At 44.9% G+C, this 25,039-nt stretch overlaps 1 protein-coding gene and 1 non-coding gene across 9 annotated transcripts in view; one reads left to right on the top strand and one right to left on the bottom strand.

Annotated features, from left to right (window-relative positions):
• The window catches only part of Arsg (arylsulfatase G), a 133,764-nt gene that overhangs the window by 59,508 nt on the left and 49,217 nt on the right, over positions 1–25,039 (top strand). For 7 of the 8 annotated variants that reach the window (XM_076935551.1, XM_034505659.2, XM_076935550.1 and 4 more), the window contains one exon: positions 19,026–19,213. In XM_076935551.1, coding sequence (XP_076791666.1) covers positions 19,026–19,213 — 188 coding nt within the window. Of the gene's footprint in view, positions 1–19,025; positions 19,214–22,648; positions 24,946–25,039 lie in introns of those variants that run through there. The other variant, XM_076935556.1, reaches the window with a different exon arrangement.
• On the bottom strand, positions 1,401–1,510 carry LOC117712118 (U6 spliceosomal RNA). Its single transcript, XR_004607194.1, has one exon. It is a non-coding gene; the product is annotated as a U6 spliceosomal RNA (small nuclear RNA).

Here is a 25,039-nt window from a genome sequence, read left to right as displayed (position 1 = left end):
GAGCCACCAGCAACTTGAGGACAGGGATGCTCCCCTGTTTCCAGGTTTCCATTCTCCACACTGTCATTCCCAGGTCTCCACAACCGTGGCACAACCCGGCTCAGCCAGCACATGGACAAAAGGAATAACAGGCTTGGCTCAAGGACTTCGTTGGGGGGTGGGGGGGCTGTCTTAGCTCGCCTGTTCTCTCTCTGAGTGCCTCCATGAGACAGGAAATGTGGCTTTTCCTCTTCCAACGCTACATACATCCTTCTGTGTTGAGAATCACCGGGAGAAAGGAGTAATTTTCCATTCTGATTCAGAAAACGCCAGGCTTAGCTTGTCTTTGTTGTGTTTTATTGTGTGACAAGATATCATTCTGTAACCCAAGCTAGCCTGGAACTCACTATGTAGCCCAGGCTGGTCTTGAACTTCAGGCACTCTTCTTGCTTCAGTGCCCCAACAGCATGAGTCACCACATTTGGTCTTCTGTTTGAGTCATGGGCTCAGCAAGGTCAGCGGAGGTCGTGCTGCTTGATTGGTTCAGGGAAGGTCCTGAGGCCACAGTGTGTCTATGAGTGTGTGTGTATGTGCATTTGTGTGTGGGGGTGGGGCAGACACCAGCAGATCCAGGAGTCACATGGAGGGTAGGTGTGCTGGATGCAGTAAAACACCACTCGGGACTCTAATGGCACTGGTACAGATGTTGACTGATGAGTGAGTACTCCAACTCTCAGAGTCAAAGCCAAGGCTAGCCCTCCGGGCTTCAAGCGAAGACTGTGAAAATGATAGGTTTGTGTGGATAGCTGGGAATCTGAAAGGTCACGGAAAGGGATGAGCCAAGTTATTCTTTTACCCTTCCTTCCTTTTTAAAATGTGTACTTTAGTCTTTCAAGTTTGCGTAGTATATGTATTGTAATGCTGAACACATTTCCCCTCCCCTCATTGCTCTGTTTTTCTTCCCTGGTCCTGTTGGTTCCCCTAAACAAACTCTCTCTTTAATATCTAGGAACCATAACTGTGAAAACAAATAAGCAAACGAACATGATGCTTGTCTTTCTGTGATTGGCTGAATTTGCTTACTATGGTTATTCCCAGTTGTGTCTGTTTTCTGGCAAACATAAAACTTTGTTCTCCTTTCTGACTGAAGAAAAAATATACATTGTATATGTATGTATGAATATATGTATGTGTATGTATATATGTATGTATATGTATGTATATATTTTTATGTATGTGTGTATGTATATGTATGTATGTGTATGTATGTGTATTTATATATGTGTATATAGGTATATATGTATGTATATATGTGTATGTGTGTATGTATATATGTATGTATGTATATATGTGTATGTCTTCCTTACCTGTGACTGTCTTATTGGAAAACTAGGTCAAATCTACAATTGGGCTATTGTGAAAACTATATAACACATTTTACAGGTTTGCTTATCATCCTTGCAGCAGAAGGAGGCCATGCTAATCTTCTCTGTATTGCTTTAATTTCAGTATGTGTGCCACTGAGCTGAACGTTCTTCTGAAACACGTGATCTCCTGTAGTCCAGGCTAGCCTTGAACTCACTGTGTTGTAGCCAAGAATGTCCTTAAATCTCTCACCCTTCTCCCACATTCACCCCACACATGGCAGGCATGCTCAATCACACCCAGTCTGCGTGCTTTGTGTGGTGCTGGGTGTCGAACTCATGGCTTTGTGCACAGCAGGCAAGTGCTCTGCCACTGAGTTCTGTCCCCAGCCCATTTTGTCTTTTTAAGACAAGGTCTCACTGGGTGGCACACCTTTAGTCTTAGCACTTGGGAGGCAGAGGCAGGCATATCTCTTGAGTTTGAAGACAGGTGGTCTATAGAGTGAGTTTCCGACAGCCTCCTTGCCCACAGCCAAAGACAAAGTCTCACTGTTGCACTGTTGGGTCTTGAACTTCCGTCCTCCGTAGTCTTCCAAGTAGCACAGATCAAGCCTATGCCACTCGCCCTGATAGCTGTTTGTCTGTTTAATGCTTTTGAGTAGCTGGAAACCCTAGAAATTGGCCCTCTGCATCCTGCAGGCTGGAAGATCAAGGTGGTTTGGGCTTGCTCCTTCAAAAGTGTTGGCAGGGTTCCTCGGTTTCTTCCAGCTTCTGCTGGCTTCAGGCCACCTGGACTGATGGTGACCTCACAGCAATCTGTCTCCCTTTTCACGTGACATCTTCCCTCTGTACGTATCTGGGTCTTTGCACACTGTCTTCTCTCTTGCCTCTCTTTGAACAAGGGCATCAGTTAAACTAGGTAAGGACCTAGTCTACTCCAGCTTGATTCTGCTGAAACTAGAGACACACTCAATGGCCCTGCTCCACAGAAGTCACAATTGGGGATACTGGGCTTGAGCCTCAAGAGATCCTTTTACATTGGTGTGGGTAAGCATGCATACGCGTGCATGCATACGGACAGAGGTCATCCTCAAGTGTGAGGATTCAGGACCTGTCCACTTCACTTTATTGATAAAGTTATTTATTTAGCCAGGTGTGGTAGGGGTTATGGCTGTGGGCACACGCCTTTAATCCCAGCACTCAGAAGCAAAGGCAGGAGGATCTCTGATGTTTGAGGTGCCTGGTCTACAGAGTGAGTTCTGGGACAGTGAGGGCTATACAGAGAAACCTTGTCTCAAAAAAAAAAAAAAATAGAATAGAATAAAACAAAATAAAAATGCTTCTTTGTGCCTTTGTGTCAGAGGACAACCTGTGGGAGGTGCTTACACCATGTAGATCTCAGCTCACATTCAGACTGCTAAGCTTGAGGGCTTTGCCTTCTCAGCCTTCCTGCTGGTCCCTGATTGATTGATTGATTGATTGATTTTTTTTCTTAAAAGATGATACTTATTTTACTATTTATTATTGGTTGGTCTTCCCCTAGCCAGACTGTCCCAATTTATTTATTTATTTATTTATTTATTTATTTATTTATTTTCTTGTGCCAGGGTCTTTTGTGAAGAGTTGGGGTTCACCTCTTTGTCTAGGCTTGATTGGTCTGTCTGGGGATACCCAGAGGTTCTCCTGTTTTCACCCCGCAGAGCTTTTTTATGTGGATTTTTATGTGCCTTTTTATGTGGATTCTCAGGCCCTCATACTTTCATGGCAGGAACGGTACTGACTGAGCGTCTCCCCAGCCCTCAGTATGTCTTTGCTGAGGGACAGAACTAACTTGTGGCAGGCAGTGAGGGCTCAAGATCCTAAAAGGTGGGGTTGAGGCAGAGCACAGTGGGTTCTGGTGAATGAGCAGAAGTTAGACACTGAAGAGGTAGAGACCAGAGGTGGGATGTCTGGTCAGCCTGCTGAAACGGATCAGAGCGTGGAGCTTGGGGGTGCTACCGTGTGGAGTCTCCATGGCAGCACTGAGAGGGAAGAGTCAAGAAGTCACGTACAGGGCTGGAGAGAGAGCTTAAAGGCACTTACTCAGAAAGCTTGATTACTGAGGTTTAATCACTGGAACTCATGTAAAAGGGGAAAGAAAAATAAAAAAGTGTGCATGTGGTGGCACATGCTTTTATTCCCAGTGCTTGGGAGGCAGAGGCAGGGGAATCTCAGTTCAAGGCCAGCCTGGTCTACAGTGTGAGTGCCAGCACAGCCAAGGCTACATAGAAAAACTCTGTCTGAAGACAGAAAAGAAGAAGAAGAGGAAGAAGAGGAAGAAGAGGAAGAAAAGGAAGAAGAAGAAGAAGAAGAAGAAGAAGAAGAGGAGGAGGAGGAGGAGGAGGAGGAGGAGGAGGAGGAGGAGGAGGAGGAGGAGGAGGAGGAGGAGGAGGAGGAGAGTGGTAACCAACTCCCCTACTGTCCTCTCACCCCCTCCATCACCACCAGGAACAACAATAATAGTTTTTAAAGTGATGTACACAGCCAGGAGTGGTGCTGTTGTTGACACCTTTAATCCCAGCACTTGAGAGGCAGAAGCAGGTATCTCTCTGAGTCTGAGGACAGTCTCATCTACATTGTGAGTTCCAGGCCAGCCAGGGCTACACAGAGAAGACCCTGTCTCAGACATTTTAGTTGGTTCACTGAAGTAGGTAGACTTGGGAGTTTGGGATGAGGACAGCATGGCTTCTCTGTGTCCAACTTGTGACAAGAACACGAGGCCCAGTGCAGGATGACCAGCAGCTAAGTCACACTTGTTTCTGGAATGTCACTTGCTCGAAGGAGGAGGTCCCTACAGGTATCACAGGCAAGCAAACCATGCAGAGATAAGAATGAAAACCAGGTGCGGATTGACTTGGTCAACCTGGATCAGACTTCAGGGAGTCCAAGAAGCTGCTTATTCCCAGTGTGGTTAAGCCCAAGCATAATCTGGAAAAATGTTTTCTGGTATGATACAATCCCTGTTGCACAAGGAAGGGTAGTTGCACTGAAACTCAGTTTCTTCCAAGAAGATGGGTTCAAGATATGTTACCTCTACCAGCTTAGAGGCTTTAGGGTCTAGTCTGGTCTGTTATACAGATAGCATAGGGGTCATCTAGACCATTAGCCATCTCTGGTCCTAGTTGTAAGAGGTTGAGGGAGCCTCTGGCTCTAAGAGTCATTTAGTTTACTAGCTACCTCTGGTCCTGGTTGTGGGAGATTTATATGGCCTGGCCCACCAGGTAACACAGATCACCCTGCTATTAGTCACTTCCGGTTCTCAGCTGTCTGGATGGAAGAACTTTTTTTTTTTTTAATCTTTCCCACAGGAAAGAACAGTCTATGTGCTCTACACTCTTGATTTCCCTGGAGATCTGTGGGCACAAGGACCTCCATGCTCTGTTCCCACCATTCATGCTTGCCCTGCTCACTTCTGCCTCCTCTCCCTTACCCCATGCTGGAATGTTCTCTTTCTCCATGTTTGACTGGGGCTATCAACCGACAACATGAGGTTTGAAAGCCTGCTGTGTACCTACTTGCATTGTGTGCTTCATCTCACCAGATCTCTCAAGTAATCTGGTAAGGGAGATGCAACCCCACTCATCTTCCAGAAGAAGAGGGAGTTTTAGGGCAGGTTCCCTGTCAAGCCTCCTATTAGCAAGGGTTGCCTGATCTGCATCCATGTTTCTCAGTGCTTTTAGCCTCAGCCTCCTGTCTCATCTTTTCTATACTCCTCACATTGGGCTCATTTTACATTGTGATCCACACGTCTTTGCACTTAAAAGAGAAGATTGTGTCTCTGTGTGTGTTCATATGTGCATGCATGTACGTATTCAAGTGCATACATATGTATGTGCATATGCATGCAGGGGCAGAGATACCCCTCAGTTGCTGTCCACCTTATTTTTTACCTCAAAGATTTATTTGTTTTATGAGGATGAATGCCTTGCCTTCATGAGTGTACATGCATGTATTTTATGAGGATGAATATTTTGCCTTTATGCATGACCATGCAACATGTGTGTGCCTGGTCCCTGAGGAGGTGAGAAAAGACTGTTGGATTCCCTGGAACTGGAGTTATGGATGGTTGCAAGCCACTACGTGGCTGCTGGGACTAGAACCTGGGTCTTCTGCAAGAACAACATGTGCTATAAACTACAGAACCATCTCTCCAGCGTCTCTACCTTGCTTTCTGTGACGAGGTCCCTCACTGAATCTGGAACTCACAGTTTGGCTGTCTTGGCTGACCAGAAAGCCCTGTGTCTATGTCCTCTAGCACACGGACTCCAGACACCATCACAGCTCCAACACACTACACAGTGAGTCCCTGTCTCAAAAAATAAAATAAATTAAGCAGTCACAGAAATGAAGGTGACGCCTCGGCTTCCGGCCTGGTTGATTGGAAAGGAGATAGACTTGGGATAGATTGGGAAGGAGGATGTCAGGGTTGGGCTTAGCTGTTTTTGTTTGTTTGTTTTGTTGTGGTTTTTTTTTTCCCCATGAGACTCGGGAAGAGAGGCATGGGAGCTAGGGGGATTCGAACCCGAGGGTGGTGGTGTTTTTTTTAACATGAGTTCTGGGAGATAGCACTCAGATCTTTCTTCATGCATACATGGCAAACAATTTACCACATCAGCCATCACTCCAACCCAGATTGTAGCCTCTGTGATGGGAAGGCTAGGGCTCCTTTCTTTCTTGAAGTGCCCAATTTAGCCTTAAAGGTTCTATTGTGTACTCAAGGAGACTATGCTCTCTAGAGCATAGGACACCAATTTGGCACTTCTAGTTGTTCTGGACCACACTTGGCTGCCCCGGAGGCTGGCAGAAATATCTCAGGAAACCTGTAGCCTGTACAGACCTGGGTGCCAGGTTCCTAGTTGGGAAGATCTGAGAGAGGGCCTGCAGACCATGGTAATTACACTGGGTTGACTTTGATTACAAAACAACAAAACCACCCAGATAGAGGGTTTTCAGCCAGGCACACTTTTAATCCCAGCACTCGGGAGGCAGAGGCATTTGGATCTCTGAATTTGAGTCCAGCCTGCTCTAGAGAGTGAGTTTTGGGACAGCGAGGGCTACACAGAGAAACCCTGTCTTGAAAAAAAAGTCGACATAAAAAAATATGGAGTGGGTGGAAGTGGAGACGGGACTAGAACTGGAAGTAAGGGAGCAGGTCTGGGCTAGCTATGCACTATTCAACGCCAGACCACAGCACACATGATACTCAGCAGAATTACCCTACGGGATAGGATGAGGCAGAGGACCATTTGCAGACAGGTGGAGACATGGGGTTAGATTTCTGTGCTGGTTAGTTAGGGTTATCTGGGAAGACGGAAACTCAGTTGAGAAAATGCCTCCAGGTTGGTCTGCAGGCAAGTCTTTGGGGCATCTTCTTGATTAATAGTTGATGTGGGAAAGCCTGGCATTCTCCTGATGGTGCTGTCCCTGGCGGTTGGTCCTGAGTGTGTAAGAAAGCAGGCTCAGCAAGTAAGCGGGAGTGAGCCAGTAAGCAGTGCTCCTCTGTGGTTTTTCCTCCTTTCCTGCCTCTAGGTTCCTGCCTTGAGTTCCTGCCCTGATATCTGTTGGTGATGGATTGTGACCTGACACTTTAATCCCTAAGTTAGCATTGGTCATTGGTCATGGTGTTTATCACTGCATCATTTGGCAATTTGGAAGTAGAATTGTTAGGGCATGCTGGGGAGAAGGAATCAGGAGAGGGAGGAAAAGATTATGGGTTTTGTTATTGTTTTATTTTGAGGCAGGGTCTTGCTGTGAAACCCAGGCTTGTCTTAGAACCCAGTCTGTAGCTCACACCAGCATTAGAGACCCTCTTGCTGCCATCCTCCGTGAACTGGGTTTCAGGTGTGCCAGGCTTAGGTTACGCTTTGTCGTGAGAAACTGGGTGAAAGGCGGTGGTGTTTGCTGAGATACAGAATCCTAGAGAGGGGTAACAGGTGTTCGAGACACATATTAAAAAGAATCAGTCATTCTTGCAGAGGAGGGCAAAGCAGACAATCTCGGGCCCCGTGGGAGAACTATCTGGAGCCTTCAGGACCAACAGTCATTTCTCTCTGGCCCTGGGAAGCCCGGATTGATGCTTTGAGGCAGCCCTGAATTTCCAGGCATGATGTCTAGGCAGGTGCGGAGAGGCCTAGACTTAAAAGTTCTTCTGGATCATATCCTTGCTGCCATCACGTTGAATGGCTAGTGGGGCTCTGCCCCCCCCCCCACACACACACTTGGGCTGTGAATTGTGCAGTGGATCCCACTATGCTGGATGTAGAAGTGACACTAGCAAGCTCCGCCCATCCCATTCAGAACTACGTATTCAAAACAGAATAAATCCCAGGGCAACAGATGCTTATGACTTAATGTGTGTGAAGTGCTTGGAAGTGTGCCCGGGGTTAGGAGAGGTATTTTGTAAGCATCTGAGGTGAGGGTTATCAGAATAATCGTGAGGGCCACTTGGAGTGGGAGCTAGGTGGACCCTTGTGCGTCACGCTTAAGAGGGAAGGGAGAATGGGTGTTTGTTTAGAAGAAAAGCTGTTGTTTAGAAGTTGGGAGCTACAGATGAAGCCATTTGCAATGATTAGGTCAGCCATTCATAGTTGCCTGCAATATCAGCATCCAAGGTTTCCCTCAGGAGTTTGAGCCCTGGGATCCTAATACGTGTGGGCTGCTGGAAGTATTTTGAACAAACCCATGTTTGGAAATGTCATCCCAGGCACCTGGGTGCCAGGGGAAAGAAGGGCACAGGTACATTTTCCTGAGCTCCCAGGAGACTGAGGGGCCAGAAGGGATGTACCAGCAGGATGGAACTCCCTAGCTATGAGTCCCGGATCTCCCGGAAGATCTGAAGGGAGAGCCTCACCAAATTTTATGCAAACTTGGCAGTGTGTGTCAGCACAGGCACCATCCTTGACCTCATTCTGTCGCAGGGAGGCATCATAGGAGGTATCATGCGGACTGCTGCCAAGAGTGGAGCATTAGGCCTGGAACATGCTTCCTGACCAGCAGGCCTGGGATCTCACAGCACAGTTGCCTTGCTGAGGAGGTATCCTTTGCTGTTTGTCCCTTTAATAAAAATGGTTTCAGGCTGGGGGAGATGACAAAGCTGAGTTGATAATGTGTTTGAGTTTTATCTCTAGAACCCATATATATATATATATATATATATATATATATATATATATATATATATTTTTTTTAACAAAGCCAAGTATGGTGGTGGTCCATGTTTGTAATCCTATGTGCTTGAATGCATGCAGGAGCAGGTACACATACCAACATACATACATACATACATGCATACATACATACATACACACATACACACACATACATAATGCACACACATGAACACATATATGAATACCACACACATGCATACAACTTTAGGGACAGGTGTGGTGGCATGAACCTGTAATCCCAAAATTCAGGAGGGGTAGACAGGGCCAGTTTGGGCCACATAGAGATTGTCAGGCCACCCTGGGCTATACAGTGAGAATCTGTCTCTCTTTTTCTTTTCTTTTTTAAAAGAGGAGCTTGATTCAGAATTAACCTGTCTTCTGGGAATGAGGTCTGGGTCTCTGTAGTGAAAAAGACTTCGTTATAATGTAACAAAACCAGATAAGTTATAATGTAGACAAACTCAGAGGTTACTGGTATTGTCCAATCAGCATGTATTTCATACTCCCACTTTGATTACTCCCATGAGGGGGTGGGGGTGGGGGAGTGTGGGTGTGTTTCCAAATATCGTGAAGTAAGAGAGCTAGACCTTGCCTTGCAGTGGAACCTGCATAACCGACTGCCTTGACCTCCCCATGTTCTGGGCTTCACACAGCAGCCATTTTGTTGTGGCTCAGGACCTGCTTAACTGGGTATTTGTCACTCTCAGTGTGTTGCTGAAGGTTACTGGGTACAATTCAGCAAGCAGGTCATCAGGACAGGGCTCTGGGGACAGCTTTGTTCACAGGGTTGCTGTCTCCACAGTGATGACCTCAGCTGAGGTCACTGGCCAGAGCGTCTACAGATAGCTTTTCCAGTATGGTGGTCTCATGATGTCCCTACTTTTTATATGGTGGCTCACTGAGTGTTTCAAGAGATAAAGAGTAGAAACTGCCATTCTCGTAAGGCCAGAGCCTAGAGACTGGCAGTGTTGCTTCTGTGTTATTATCCTATTGGTCAGAAAAACAACCACTAACCCAACCCAGATCCCAGAGAGGGGACATAAATCCCACTTCACAAAGGGAGGTGTGTCAAAATAGTGGCCAGCTTCAAACTGCCCTAAGTAGAAAAGCAAAGAATTATGGTTCTGTGCTGTCGGAAATATGTCAAAAGATGTATAATTGCCTGCGGGGCTAAGGAGCCAGCTCCATGTAGGATGATGGCACACCATTTACTTTACTTTCTTTCTAAAAAGTCACACTTACTTGTTTATTTAGGCCTACAGTTTCATAGGGACAGTTCCATCATAGTTGGGAGGCAGAGTGGCAGGAGGGGCTCTGTTGGTGGCAGCGGGAGTTTAACACTGGATTGTTCACATCCTGGCTGGCCAAAAAGCACAGGACAGTCTGGAGCAAGGGTTGACACAACCTTCTGAGGCTCACTCCTGGGGATCTACCGCCAGCAGCCAGGACTAATGCCTAAAGAATGGTTCTCAACCTTCCTAAGGCTGCGACCCTTTAATGGTGACCACTAACCATAGTTATTTTCATTGTTACTTCATAATTATAGTTTTCCTACTGTTGTTATAAATCTTAATATAAATAGTTTTGGAGGTGGGAGTTTGCCAAAGGGGTCACGACCCACAGGTTGAGAACTATTGCTCCACCGTCTCCACACCTTTCACAAGCTGGAAACCACCTTCTCAAATGGTGTGAGCCTATGGGGGACATTCTAGATTCAATCCACAGCAAGTGAGGCTGCCCCTTCTCTGCTGATCACAGTGTGACCCCCTTCACTTACACCTAAGTAAATAACTGTGTCAGTAAGACCTGACATCCAGACCAGTAGAACCCTCAGCCCCTCCTGCAAGGATTTCTGGGTATTTTTCTCTTTAGTCTGTAGGAGTTTATTTATTTATTTATTTAAATACAAAAAGCTATTTACACGGCACAAACTGGCCTCTTGACCAGTTAGAACCAATGGCCATTCAGTGACATATAGTACAGGTCCCCTGCGACCACCACTTCACTCTAAAAGAAAAGCCCCCACCCATCTCCCACTCTGGCAAGCTCCTGGCATCTGCAAGCTTTTCTGTGTCTCACTGCATTTGCATACTTTAGATAGAAACATCCTCAGCACTAGGTGGAGTTTTGTGTCTAACTTCTCTTACCTATCACTATTTTTTGTGTATGTCTGGTGTTGGAGATTGAACTCTGGGTCTCAAGCATGCTAAGCAAAGGTTCTATAGACCCGTTACTTGCTTTTTTTTTTGTTTTTGTTTTTCCTTTTTTGGAGACAGAGTTTCATTGCAAGGCCCAGGCTTGCTTCAAACTGGTGATCTTCGTGTCTTGTCATCTGAGTGCTGGGATCAGGGGTGTGTACCATCATACCTCATACTTGTAATGTTTTTAAGTGACATCATACTACTTGTGTAAAAAACTCTGTTCCTTTTTCATTGCTGAGTAATATTTCACTACATAGACATACCACACTGTAAAAGATATCTGTTCACATGTAGAATGACATTTGAGCTAGTCTCACCTCTTGGTTATTAAAAGTAGGGTTCTATGAATATTAGCATTGAGTAATTCCTAGTATAGAATTTCTGGGTATCACAATGGCAACTATGTTTATTTTTTTATGTGATATAGGTGTTTTGCCTTCATGTTATATCTGTGTTACATATACAAGCATAGTGACTATAGAGGCCAGAGGAAGGCATCAGATCCCCTGGAAATGGAATTACAGATGATTGGAAGAGCAGCAACTGCTCTTAGCCTTTGAGCCATCTCTCCAGTCAACATTAAATGTTTATGATTTAAAAGATGCCTGGCTTTAAGACTTCTAGCCTTGAGTGTAATTTTTTTCCCCCTTAAAAATGAAGGAACTAGGGCTGGAGAGATGGCTCAGTGGTTAAGAGCACTGACCGCTCTTCCAGAGGTCCTGAGTTCAATTCCCAGCAACCACATGGTGCCTCACAACCTTCTGTAATGGAATTGGATGCCCTCTTCTGGTGTATCTGAAGACAGCTACAGTGCACCCATATAAATTAAATAAATAAATCTTTTTTTTTTTTTTTTTTTTAAATGAAGGAACTAATGGGCTGGTGAGATGGCTCAGTGATTACAGTTGCCTGTCACCAGGCCCAACAACCTGAGTTCAGTCCTGGGACTTACAAGGTGGAAGGCATTCACGCCTTGCAGTACACCCGTGCTCCATCCTGAATGCAAAATAAAGTAAAGGCAGTGAGAAAAGGGAAGAGAGATGAGCAAAGGAAGGCCTCCACACTCTTGGTACAAAGATCTCATTTGCCTTCCTGGGTCACTGTCTCTCCCGATGTCGAGGTCATGGTGAAGGGCAGGGATACTGAGTCCTGTTCACTCTAGTTAGTCAGGTGGCGTCTCCGTGGAGACATCTCTGAGGAGTGTGAAAATATTAGAGTCATAGGTTTTAACTCACTTGGAGATCTTGGCATCAAGTGCTCAACTGGAAGTGTTTTGTTTCTTTTTTTCGTGTGTGTGTGTGTGTGTGTGTGTGTGTGTGTTGTATGCATATGTATACATATATATTTGGATGCACATAGCCATTCATGTTGTGTGGTCAATGTCAGATATGGTCCCCTATAGCGCTACACTTTGTTTTTTTTTGAGTCAGAGTCTATCACTGAACCTGGGGATTGCTGATTTGGCTAGGCTGGCCAATGAGCCCCAGGACCTCCCTGTCATCTTTCCCGAGCACTGGGATTACTGATGAGGGCCACCATGCTCAGCTCTTATGTGGGTGCTCCAAACACTTTACCAATGGAGTCAAGTCCCTCACTCCTACCTTGATCTGTCTCAGTGTTACAGTCTTACATTTTACCTGGAGGTGTTTCTATGTTACAATGTTAATTTTACCTGGAGCTGTTTCAATGGTACATTTCAGCCTCTACTTTGAGCTAGCTGCTCATATTTCCCAGTCTCAGCTTCCCTTCCAAGCCAGATTGCTGAGGTCTCCATGGTTATGACACCATGAGGCCTGGAGATGGATGACGCTCTCCTTTCATCTGCCTCTCCCTCCCTGGAGCAGGACCCCACAAAGCCTCTGTTGTGGTTACAGTCATTTTGGACTCAGTTCTCTATAGTTTAAAAAACATAAATTTTCATTAAAATTTATACATATAAATTTAAAGATCATCCACCCAAGCATTTTGTTGTTTTGATTATATTCATAGGTCTACCTGTTAATACACTCCTTCTCTGAGCCTTTGAAGGATGAAGACATCATGCCCCCTCATCACAAATAGCAGAGTATCTGTCTCTTCAGATAAGAATGTTGGAATTGGAGAGATGTGTCAAGGGTTAAAAGTACTTGCTATTCTTGCAAAGGACCCAGCTTTGGTTCTGGCATCTAAACGGTGATTCACAACCATCTGGACTTCCAGCTCCAGGGGATCTAATGTTGCCTTCTGGCCTCTGTCAGCACTGCACAACAGTAGTGCACGCTCATACACATACATGCAAGCAGAACACTAGTACACACACATACAGTAAGTACATGTGAAAGAAATGTTCTTCCATATGCCTGTCGTGCCATCATTTCATTAGAAATGGCCGACAGTTCCCTAATATCTAAAATCCACCTCACATTAAGATTTACTTAGCTGTTCCTCAAATGTGCTGTTAAGTCTATTGAAGTGAGGTTTCTCTGTCTCCGGTTTCCTTTAATGAAGACTGTCGCTGTCTCCAACCCCTGCTCTCTCCCTGACTCTTTGGAGCAGCTGGACCTCTCTTGTCTCAAAACACCTGAACACCGGTTTATTTCAGCATTTCCTTGTGGCATAGTTGACTCTGTTGTCCTCATAGCTGGATTTCCTGTAACCTGGAAATTAGATTCAGAAGTTTGATTAGATTCTGGCAAAGAGTTCTTGCTTTTATACACTTCATATTTCATCCCATTAGGAGGCATAAAAGGTCACAGGCAAATGATTAGTGACACTAAATCGAATCCCTTTAGAAGGGAGCTAATTGCCAATTCTGTCCAATTTATAAATAGCTGTGTGGCAGTGTGACCCCATGTCCATTGGCCACCAGTTATTGTTTGGGAGCTTGCAAACATGGCCATTTCCCAAGGCTACTGCAGTGCTTTGGGTATGAGCTAGTTGTTGCAAGGAGTGTTCTCCTTGTCTCCTAGCAGAGGCTGTGGGTCAGTCAGGCAGGTCAGGGCATGTGCCTAATTATTTTCCTTTAATTATGGACTTATAGACTCTGGGATTAGTATCATGTTCTCCAGTACTGAAAATGACTCTCTCTCTCTCTCTCTCTCTCTCTGTCTCTCTCTGTCTCTCTGTCTCTCTGTCTCTCTGTCTCTCTCTCTGTCTCTGTCTCTCTCTCTCTCTCTCTCTCTCTCTCTCTCTCTCTCTCTCTCTCTCGGATTAGTATCATGTTCTCTAGTACTGAAAAATGACTCTCTCTCTCTCTCTCTCTCACTCTCTTTCTGTGTTGGTGTACTTTTTTGGGTTCTATTATCTGCCATCCTTCAAACCCTTATTCCACCCCAGTCCCTTCCAAACTAGGTGGGAGAGAAAGGTTAAAGGGGAAAGGGGACATAGACTTCTTTAGACTGCTTCCTGTTGATTAGGGGTGTGGGGAAAAAAGTCTCCCGGGTGGGGGGAAGAGGGAGTCTGGCGGTGGGGTCTAGGCGGTCTGGCATCAGGTTCCCGGGCGGGCTTCCCATGCTGCCAGCGGAGGGTCCCACATTGGTACAGCCGCCGCGGGCTCAAGTTTCCAAAGGCTGGGAACCTGGCAGTGGCAGATCAGGCAGATCAGGCAGATCAGGCAGATCAGGCAGATCAGGCAGATCAGGCGACATGTGGAGTCCGGTTTTCCAAAGCTTTTATTGTTCATGGCATGGTAAATGGATATAGGTGGTACGTGCTTCCCCCGCCAAAAGCCAAGGAAGCCTAATTTTATAGGGAGGGGGAAAAGGGGAGGGAATAACTTAATTAGCTACACCCCTGGCCTTTTGATAATTCATTAATATTTAAATCTCTGGAGGTGGAGACTTGTTAATCACGCCCTCTACCTGTGTCCTACGTGACTGAAGGTGGCAGGTTAAATGGAGTTACCTCGTCCAAGGCCCAACATAGGGGCATCCAGCTGTTGGGGCAAGTTCAATCTCCATTGCCAGTGTATCTCTAACCAGCAACCCAGCAAAGCTGCAAACCAGCAATCTAGCAGTAGCAATGGCTGCAGTAGGGGTTGAGGGGGAGAGGGAGCAGTAAAAGCCACAGACCCTCTTGGGACTCTCATATTTATACCCTCTCAAGAGTCCTCAGAATTCCGGACATAAACTATCTGCAGCTGGCAAAAACTACACCCCTCCTAGAGCACAAGACAAATCATAGTCACCTGCTGTGAAGCAGTCTCTGATCCTATTAACTGGGATTAAAGCAAAAACATACTCACATATCTGGATTTTTTTAAGAAACCAAAATGCTCAACTACATGTATCTGCCTATGCTTAGCTACATGTGTGTATGTGCGTGTGTGTGTATATGCATGTGTCTATGTGTGTGTGTGTGTACATGTGCACACACATATGTGGAGATCCCATATAGGGCATTGTGCATGCAAGGTTAGTATCAATGAATTATGTGCCCCCAGCACATATCTAGTCTTCTGATGCCCAGATTGTCTCAAACCTGGAATTAGGTATTGCTCCAAAAAGATATGGTTCCTTTTCATATGGGACAGTGTTGAAAAGAAAGACCGAATGCAGGTATGTTCATTTTACTTGGAGTGAAGGGGGAAAGCAATGCTTCTTTCTTTCATTTTAGTAGCTAGGAGATATACATATATCTTTTAAATTTTTTTTTGAGGCAGGATTTCTTTGTGTAGCCCCCAGAACCTGCTCTGTAGACCAGTCTAGCCTCAAACTCACAGAGCTCCACCTGCCTCTGCCCTCTAAGTGCTAGAATTAAAAGTGTGCTATTCATCACCACACCATGCCTGGCATTTTTTCCTTCTTTTTTAAAGTTATGAACTCATAATGACATTTGTTTCTTTCTAACTAAAATTTTTTTTCTTGTGGTATTGAGTTGAATTTAGAGCCTCACACATGCTAGACAAGCACTCTACCACTGAGTTGTCTCCCATCCCTGTCCTTAACGCTGCTAGTAATTTGTATATAATAGGCTTTCTTAACATCTTATAGCTCTTGTATTTTCCGACAGTAAAACTCTTGGTTCTCTGTTAAGGAACATTAATATAATTGCTTATTTTCCCAGTACTAACTCTTTGACTAATCATGTAGCTGCTGTGTAAAGTTTAAGATTTCCTTACAATATACATTTTAGTTGTTGTTCTTAGTTTGTTTGTTTTTTTTTTAATTCCATTGGGGTGGACAGCTAGAACACCAAGTACTAATGTTACCTGAAATGATTCTTCCCTCTGGGCATTCTTATTTAAAACATGTTGTGTAGTGAGACTCATTACTTCTGTTTTGATTCTTCTTATAGAGTCTGCTTGGTTTTCCTTTGCAGTTTAACTTTGAATTTTGCCCAGATCAGGCATCTACATGGTATAGAAATCAATCCTTAGAACAACATATATCCTCCAAGGATCTTGTTCCCAGACCTCTACCCCAGGCAATTTCTCCTGTCCCTTGTGAGGAACTTTTGTGTATTTTATTTTTAAAGTTTTGGCTTACTTTTTGCATCTACTGGTTACACACAGACAATGTAAGCAAGGAAGGTTTTTTGTTTGGTTGTTTGGTTGGTTGGTTTGTTTTTCTGGTATTTTTCTTGTCTCACAGTTTGAGGGTACAGTCTATCAAGGCAGGAAGGCGTGGTGGAAGGAACGTGTCGCAGCTGGTCATGTCGTGTTCTCAGGCAGGAAACAGAGCAAGATGAATTCAGTCATGGACCGCAGTCCATGAGACTGTGTCAGCCATGTTCAGGCTCAGTTAAACATCCCTGGAAATACCGTCACAGACATACCCAGAGGTTGTCTCCTAAGTGGTTCTAAATGCTACCAAATAGACAGTCAGACTGTTCCTCCATGCAGTGTCGGCCCTTGTGATTTTCAGTGTCCCTAACAGCGTCATCTTTCAGATTCCAGTCTGGATCCCGCCCACTCTGTGAATCCCACCCACTTTGTGGATTCTCTTGCTAACCAGGGTTCCTTAGCTCACTTTCTCCCTGTCAGTTCTAAAACACGCTTGTCTCCCTCCCCTTTTCTCTGTCATGAGTTTGGGGTCTTACACTCATCCATTGTTGCTCTTTAAGCTACCCCACCCTTGCTTTCTTTAAATTACTTTTCTTGTTATGTTTACTTACTTTATGTGTGTGAGTATTTTACCCGCATACATGCATGTACACCTTGTGTGTGCTTGGTGCCTTTAGAGGCCAGAAGAGGGCGTCGGATCTTCTGGGACTGGAATTACTGATGGTTGTGACCCACCCTGTGGGTGCTGGGAACTAAACTTCAGTCCCTTGCAAGGACAACAAGTTCTCTTACCTGATAAACCATCTCTTCAGACCCCTAGTCTTGTTTTCTAACCAGGTTGTGTGTTCCTTAAGGGTTGGGCTATGCCTAGAATTTTAAAGGACATGCTTATATTACATTTTATTTATTTTGTGGACATGTTAGAGATGGTGTCATATGCCTGCCGTACCCCATGTAGAGGTCAGAGGATAACTTGTAGGAATTGGTTCTCTTTTCTACCATGTACATCCCAGGAATTAAATCCAAATCCTCGGGCTTGGTGGCAGGCCCCTTTACATATGGAGTTCTAGAATTTTTTCATATTGCTTCATGGTACTAAAGTAGGCTTGGGAACACAATCGTACGTAATAGAGCCAGGCGGTTCTTCCCACTAGCAATGGTTACATCCTGCGTGCACACAGCAAACAGCAGATACTGCAACCTTATTCTGACTGGAAACACAGAGCTACATTCCTGTGAGCCCCTGGATGCAACATTCTTATCAGCCAGTCGATTCATAACCTTGTTTGATGTGTGATTCTGTCTGAAGACACAAGACACCTTGTTTGTTTAATACATACTTCTGAGCCATTAGTGTTGCACCCAGCTGACTGAGCTGTATCTCATTCCTGCACAGTTTGGGGAACATGCATGTCATCTTTGTAAAGCACGTCACAAGCTTTCTTGGGCATAGGAGCACCAGACACCACTTGGCACTTCACTGGGGGAGCCATTGCACATAGTGAATCACCCACAAAGATATCATTAGAAAAGTAAAAGTCATGGTGGTCAATAGAGAGGTCAGAAGATACTTACTAATAACCTCAGAGCTGAAACAGGTTGGCAGAGCCACTTGGTCTATTTTGTCTGACCTCAATAAGGAATGCATGCACTGAAGCAGGTGCCCCCCCCTCGTATGCATCTATGTGTCGTTTGCATGTGTTAGTGTGTGTGCAGTTATGTGTGCATGATGTCAGGTGTCTTTCTAGATTGCTCTCTCCATCTTATTAAAAAAATTTTTTTCTTGCATCTATTTTGTGTATGGTTGTTGGCATGTTTATGCCACGGTGTGTGGAGGACAGCTTTGGGGAGCCAGGGTAGGTCTTGAACTCAGATCATCAGGCTTGGTCCAAGCACATTTACCTATGGGACTATCAGTCTGGCCCTAACTTATTTTTTGAAACAAAGCCTCTCACCAAACCTGGAGTTCCCTTCTTCAGAAAGACTAGAAGGCTGGCCATCAATCTCAGGGAATTTTCCCATCTCTATTTCCCTGGCCCAAGGATTATAGACATGTGTTGTGTTGTTACGTGTTGTATGCATGTGTTATGTTGTTATGCTGGGTACATGGGTGCTGGGAATTTGAGCTCACGCATCAAGCAATTTACAGACTAAGCTTTCATCCCAGCCCTGTTACTCATAGTTTTTGTAACTGTATTACATTTTTTAAGATTAATTTAAAATTTTATTTTTCAGAGTTAATTCTCTTTTTCCCCTTGTATAAAAACTTTTATGTGGTAGCCACAGCTGGAGCCTAGGTCCTCTGAGTGGGGACTCTGATGTGGGTTTTCACAAGATGGTCAGTGAATTCCTGATAAGGAGACTTGGTGAACACAGTCTCTTTCCAGAGGTCGGGGGCCAGGTAGCTGTGGGTCTTGGAGATGGCATCAAAGGTTGTCTCGTGGACTGCTCTGCCCCACGCTTGGGGGCCAAAATGTCTCGGACCGCTCTGTCAATGTTGGAAACTTGGGGGCTAAACTCTTAGAGTCCGCACTGCCCCAAGCTGCTCCCATCTGCGGGTCGGGATTTAGCAAGAGAGAGGGGATGGAGACCAGACAGTGTGATTCAATCCCGTTTATTTTTCAGTCTCTCTTCTTCTCTCCAAGTCCCTAGTTCCAAGTCCCTAATTCCTAGCACCAAGTCTCAAGTCCCAATCCCAGTTCCAGCCGTAATAAGTCTCAAGTCCTAATTCCTAATTCTAAGTTGCTAGTCTCTTTCCCAGGTCCTGATCTAGTTACCCTTTTCCTTACAGGTTTGTAGACTTCCACGCAGCTGCTTCTACCTGCTCCCCGTCCCGAGCCTCCTTGCTTACTGGCCGGCTGGGTCTGCGGAACGGAGTCACGCACAACTTTGCAGTCACCTCTGTAGGGGGGCTCCCACTCAACGAGACCACGTTGGCAGAGGTGCTGCGACAGGCTGGTTACGTCACTGCCATGATAGGTAATGTGCCCTTGGCAGCTGCTTCAAGGTCTCAGAGTCTCTCAATGGCTGCTACCTCTTCTGCTCACATCCGTGGGGTTTTTTGTGGGTTTCTTGCTGGGTGTGGTAGGAATGTTCTCAGCTAGCTTTAAGTAACTGGAAAGACCTGACTCTGGCCCCGGAAACACTTGTAGTTCTTTTGTCCCATGATAATAAGCTTTGTGGTAAGTTATTGCGTCCATTGGGTCAGATTATCCCAAAGATACCTCTGGGAACTTTTCCAGACTCTCTTCTGCTATTGAGAAACATGCTGGCTTTTGTTCTCGTGCCTGTGGCTGCAATGGCTCATTTTCAGGGTCCTCCATTATAGTTAGGTTCAAGGAGGGAGAAGAGAGTGAGTGGCAGGCCCATGGACCCACCCACTTCTATCAAGAAACTGAATCTTATGTTTAAGATAAGTATCCCTTCTTCCCAAGAGCTGGGCTTAAATCTTACTGCCCAGAGATGGGTGGCCAGGCTCCTGGCTTGCAAAGAAGGCTGGGAAACTTGGGATCGGGTTGTAATCATTGACGCGGCCCTGGGCGTGGTCATCTTGAACAAACTAACAGTCTAGGCTAGGAACGCATCAGTGATGAAGCACCTACCGAGAATGCACAGCGCACTGGGTACCGTCTCTGTAGACAAGCGGCCACAACCCTGTCCCCACCCCACCATAAATGAGAGCATGGATATAGGAGAGGAAGGCAGCAGTTGATTTCCTGTTGCTCAACTGATTCTTTTCCTCCCTCCTTCCCTCCTTGTTTCCTTCCTTTCTTCTCTATTTTTTTTTTTGAGATAGAGTCTCACGTGTTCCAAGATGGCCTCAAACTCATTATAGAGCTGAGAATGAGTGACAGTGAACTTCATCTGATCCTCCTGCCTCTACCTCCCAAGTGCTGGAATTTTAGGTATGTGCCACCATCCGGTTTTACATGGTCCTGAGCACGGAACCCAGGGCTTCATGTGTGCTAGGCAAGCACTCTACCAACTGCATCCCTAACCTCCTTTGTTTATGAAACAGGGTCTTAGTATATAGCCCAGGCTAGCCCCAAACATACAGTCCTGTTTGCAGCCTTAGAGTGCTGGGATTCCAGGCTCCTTTTGCTTGTGTATATTTTTAAGGTACCTCTCACTCAGCGTGCATCATGTTCTAGCCACAAGGATGCATTCGTTTACACAGGATCATAATTCTCTTATTGTAGCGAGAGAACTATGTTTAGCTAGAGCATCTGGCTAGAACAGGTAGAGTCTGCACAGGATCTGACCCCAGCCTTCTCGAGACACTGGGGCCTCACTGCCTTTCTGGAAGATGCTGAGACAACCCAGCAGTTCCTACAGTCTCCCCAGCATAGTTACTTACAAAGAGCTCGTTCCAGTGGGATTCCTGCATCTCTATACCATAGCGAAATGGCAAGGGAGGGCTTGTGACAGCGAGGGTCCCTGTGGAGGAGACACTGGTCTCTTGAGCCTTCCGTGTTAGCTTGGAGGATGTTGCTTTACTCAGACCAAAGGCTGGCATCTCTGGTGTTTCCTTCCCTACACCGGGTGACATTCATTGTCTCAGAAGGACAAGCCCCAGATAGTGGAATGAAGCGACCAATTAAGTGTGATTCTTCTCTCTCTCTAACTCCCTGTGCTGGCTAGTTTTACATTGACTTGACACAAGCTGGAGTCAGCTGAAGGGAGGGAAACTCAATTAAGAAAGTGCCTCTGTAAGATCCAGCTCTAAGGCATTTTCTTAATCAGCAGTTGATGGAGGAAGGCCCAGCCCACGGTGGGTGGTGCCATTCCAGGGCTGGTGGTTCTGTGCTCTACAGGAAAGCAGGGTGAGCAAGCCATGAGGAGCAAGCCAGTAAGCAGCACCCCTCTGTGGCCCCTGCATCAGCTCCTGCCTCCAGGTTCCTTCCCTGTCTAAGCGCCTGTCTGGATTTCCTTCACTGATGAACAGTAATGTGGAGGTGTAAGCCAAATAAACCCCTTCCTCCAAAAGTCACTTTTGGTAACGGTATTTTATCATAGCAATAGTAACCCTAACTAAGATAATCACTCCTTTCCCCCATACCCTGGGGTATAATTATGCCAACAACATCAGTTCCCAGAGGACACATGAAGCTCCCCCTGGGGATTGCCAGTTAGATAGACCTATAAGATTCATCCATTTATCCATGGAATTGGGAACCTTATACAAGGCAGGGTCTAAACTCTTCATCTGCTTTGATAGTGTGTTTTTTTTTTTCATTCTTTTTTTTTTTTTGAGAGGAAAGAGTTTATTTCATTTTATATCTTTCAGTACATTATGAATGGTAGTTAGGACAGGAAATCAAACATGAACTTGGAGGCAGGCACTGAAGAAGAGGTCATGAAGGAATAGAATTACTATCTTGTGCAGACTGATTTCTTATTCCAGCTGTTCAGGGATGGCACTTGCAATAGTAAATCATCAGTCAAGAAAATGCTCAATGATCTTTTGCCTACTCGACAATCTGATAGGGACATTTTCTCAACTGAAGTTTCCTTTTTTCAGTTTGACTCCTGTTAGACTATGTTTGATAAAAAACAAAAAGAACAAAAGAAAGGAAGGAAGGAAGAAAGGAAGGAAGAAGGAAAGAAGGAAAGACAGAAAGAGAGAGAGAGAGAGAGAAAGAGAAAATTTCTCAAAGAACCAGCTCCTGGTTTTGTTGACAGCCTTAGTCCATGGTGATATGATAGGATGCATGGGATTATTTCAATCTTCTTGTATATGTTGAGGCCTGTTTTGTGACCAATTATATGGTCAGTTTTGGAGATGGTACCATGAGGTGCTGAGAAGAAAGTATATTCTTTTGTTTTAGGATGAAACGTTCTATGGATAGCTGTTAAATCCATTTGGTCCATTACTTCTGTTAGTTTTATTGTATCTCTGTTTAATTTCTGTTTCCATGATCTGTCCATTGATGAGAGTGGGGTGTTGAAGTCCCCCACTATTATTGTGTGTGATACAATGTGTGTTTTGAGCTTTAGTAAAGTTTCTTTTATGAATGTGGGTATCCTTGCATTTGGAGCAAAGATATTCAGAATTAAGAATTCTTGGTAGATTTTTCCTTTGGTGAGTATGAAGTGTCCTTCCTTATATTTTTTGATAACATTTGGTTGAGAGTCTATTTTATTCGATATTAAAATGGCTACTCCAGCTTGTTTCTTGGGACAGTTTGCTTGGAAATTTTTTTCAGCCCATTTACTCTGAGGCAGTGTCTGTCTTTGTCATTGAGGTGTGTTCCTGTATGCAGCAAAATGCTGGATCCTGTTTACATATCCAGTCTGTTAGTCTATATCTTTTTATTGGGGAATTGAGTCCATTGATGTTAAGAGATATTAAGGAGTAGTGATTGTTGCTTCCTGTTATTTTTGTTGTTAGAGGTAGAATTACGTTTTTGTGGCTATCTTCTTATAGGTTTGTTGAAAGAAGATTACTGTCTTGCTTTTTCTAGGGTGTGGTTTCCCTCCTTGTATTGGAGTTTTCCACTTATTATCCTTTGTAGGGCTGGATTTGTGGAAAGATATTGTGTAAATTTGGTTTTGTCATGGAATATCTTGGTTTCTCCATCTATGGTAATTGAGAGTTTTGCTGGGTATAGTAGCCTGGGCTGGCATTTGTGATGTGTTAGGGTCTGTATGACATCTGCCCAGGATCTTCTAGCTTTCATAGTCTCTGGTGAGAAGTCTTGTGTAATTCTGATAGGTCTGCCTTTATATGATACTTGACCTTTTCCCCCTTATTGCTTTTAATATTCTTTGTTTTGTGTATTTGGTATTTTGACTATTATTTGACAGGAGGAATTTCTTTTCTGGTCCAGTTTATTTGGAGTTCTATCGGCTTCTTGTATGTTCACGGGCATTTCTTTCTTTAGGTTAAGAGAGTTTTCTTCTATAATTTTGTTGCTATTTACTGGCCCTTTAAGTTGGGAATCTTCACTCTCTTCTGTACCTATCATCTTTAGATTTGGTCTTCTCATTGTGTTCTGGATTTCCTGGATGTTTTGGGTTAGGAGTTTTTTGCATTTTGCATTTTCTTTCACTGTTGTGTCAATGTTCTCTATAGTATCTTCTGTACCTGAGATTCTCTCTTCTATCTCTTGTATTCTGTTGGTGATGCTTGCATCTATGACTTCTGATCTCTTTCCTAGGTTTTCTATCTCCAGAATTGTCTCCCTTTGTAATTTCTTTATTGATCTATTTTCATTTTTAGATCCTGGATAGTTTTGTTCAATTCCTTCACCTGATTGGTTGTATTTTCCTGCAATTCTTTAAGGGATTTTTGTGTTTCCTCTTTAAGGGCTTCTACTTGTTTACTGTGTTCTCCTGTATTTCATTAAGGGAAATACAGGAGTCCTCTATCATCATCATGAGATGTGACTTTAAATCAGAGTCTTGCTTTTCTGGTGTGTTGAGGTATCCAGGGCTCGCAGTGGTGGGAGAACTGGGTTCTAATGATGTTAAGTAGCCTGGTTTATAAGCCTGTTGCTTATGTTCTTGCCCTTGCTTCTCCCCATCTGGATATCTCTGGTGTTAGCTGGTGTTGCTGTCTCTGACTGTGGCTTGTCCCTCCTGCAAGCCTGAGTGTCAGTACTCCTGGGAAACCAGTTCCCTCCAGGAGGAATTTGGGTATGGAGAGCTGTGACACAGGGTCAGCTCCAGGATGTAGATGGAAACTGGGAGGATCCTGTCCCCGGCTTTTCTTTGGTTCTTGTGTCCTGATGACTCTGGGCTGGTACCTCTTGAGCCAGGAATTTGAGCAGAAGTGGTGGTGTTACCTGTGCTCACAGGTGTGCCAGCACTCCTGGGAGACCAGCTGTCTCATGGCAGTATTTGAGTATGGAGTGCTGTGTCACAGGATCAGCTCTGGGTGCTGTGGTTTCCCTCAATTTTTGTTTGTTTGTTTGTTTTTGGTTTTTTGAGGCAGGGTCTCACAATGATGTAATCCTGACTGGCCTTGAACTCACTGTGTAGACCAGTCTGACCTGAACTTACAGAGATCCATCCCTCTGTCTCCTGAGTGCTTGTTTCTTTAAAACTTGTTTTTCAGATCCACAGAATAAAGCTGGACATGGTGGTATATGGCCATAAGCCTAGCTCTCGGGAGGTTAATAAAGGAGGTCTTGACTCTGTGTCCAGGCTGAGCTACATAGTAAAACCCTGTCTTAAATGAAACAGCTTGCAGTTACAAAAAGGGGACAATGGTCTCATGCTGAAGTGAATCTAGATTCACTAATTTACTTTTTTGCTCTGCATGCTTTTTTTCTAAAGGTAGTTTGGTTGTATTTTATTAAGGCCATATCAAATAGTTTACTTAGTCACACCCTGTATCTGCTTGCCAGCATCCCTCCTTTAGTCAAAGGTACCACGGTTTAGATTTTTGAATTGATGATGTATCGCTGGCTCTCTTGCCTTGGCAGCAGTTTCCTGGGATCCAGTCCTCAGAGCAAAGGATCAGATTAGAGGTTCTCATGTTGTCAGAGCGCTGCCCCACATCACCCAATTAATTATCCACCCAGAACGAAGGCATTGGTGGAGCAGGATCTGCAGGAGGCTGACTTTCTCATTTGCTGCCCTGCAGGTGTCTCAGTGTCTCAGTGCGGGAGCTACTGGGGAAGTGACCTCTCTCCTCTCTGCAAACTGCTGACAACATTACCCGGAGAGGAAGATGCTGAGACCAGGCATTTCTGAGACCATGCAGGGTGGGGACCTGCACCCATCCTCATCTCTGCAGGACCCTAACAGAGGCTCAGCTGGGCAGCATCACTGAGCTGCTGGGAAGAGGGGCCATCCTTA

The sequence above is a fragment of the Arvicanthis niloticus genome, chromosome 6 (assembly GCF_011762505.2).
Source record: "Arvicanthis niloticus isolate mArvNil1 chromosome 6, mArvNil1.pat.X, whole genome shotgun sequence".
Classification (NCBI taxonomy): domain Eukaryota; kingdom Metazoa; phylum Chordata; class Mammalia; order Rodentia; family Muridae; genus Arvicanthis; species Arvicanthis niloticus.
This window is presented reverse-complemented; position numbering and strand designations above follow the sequence as displayed.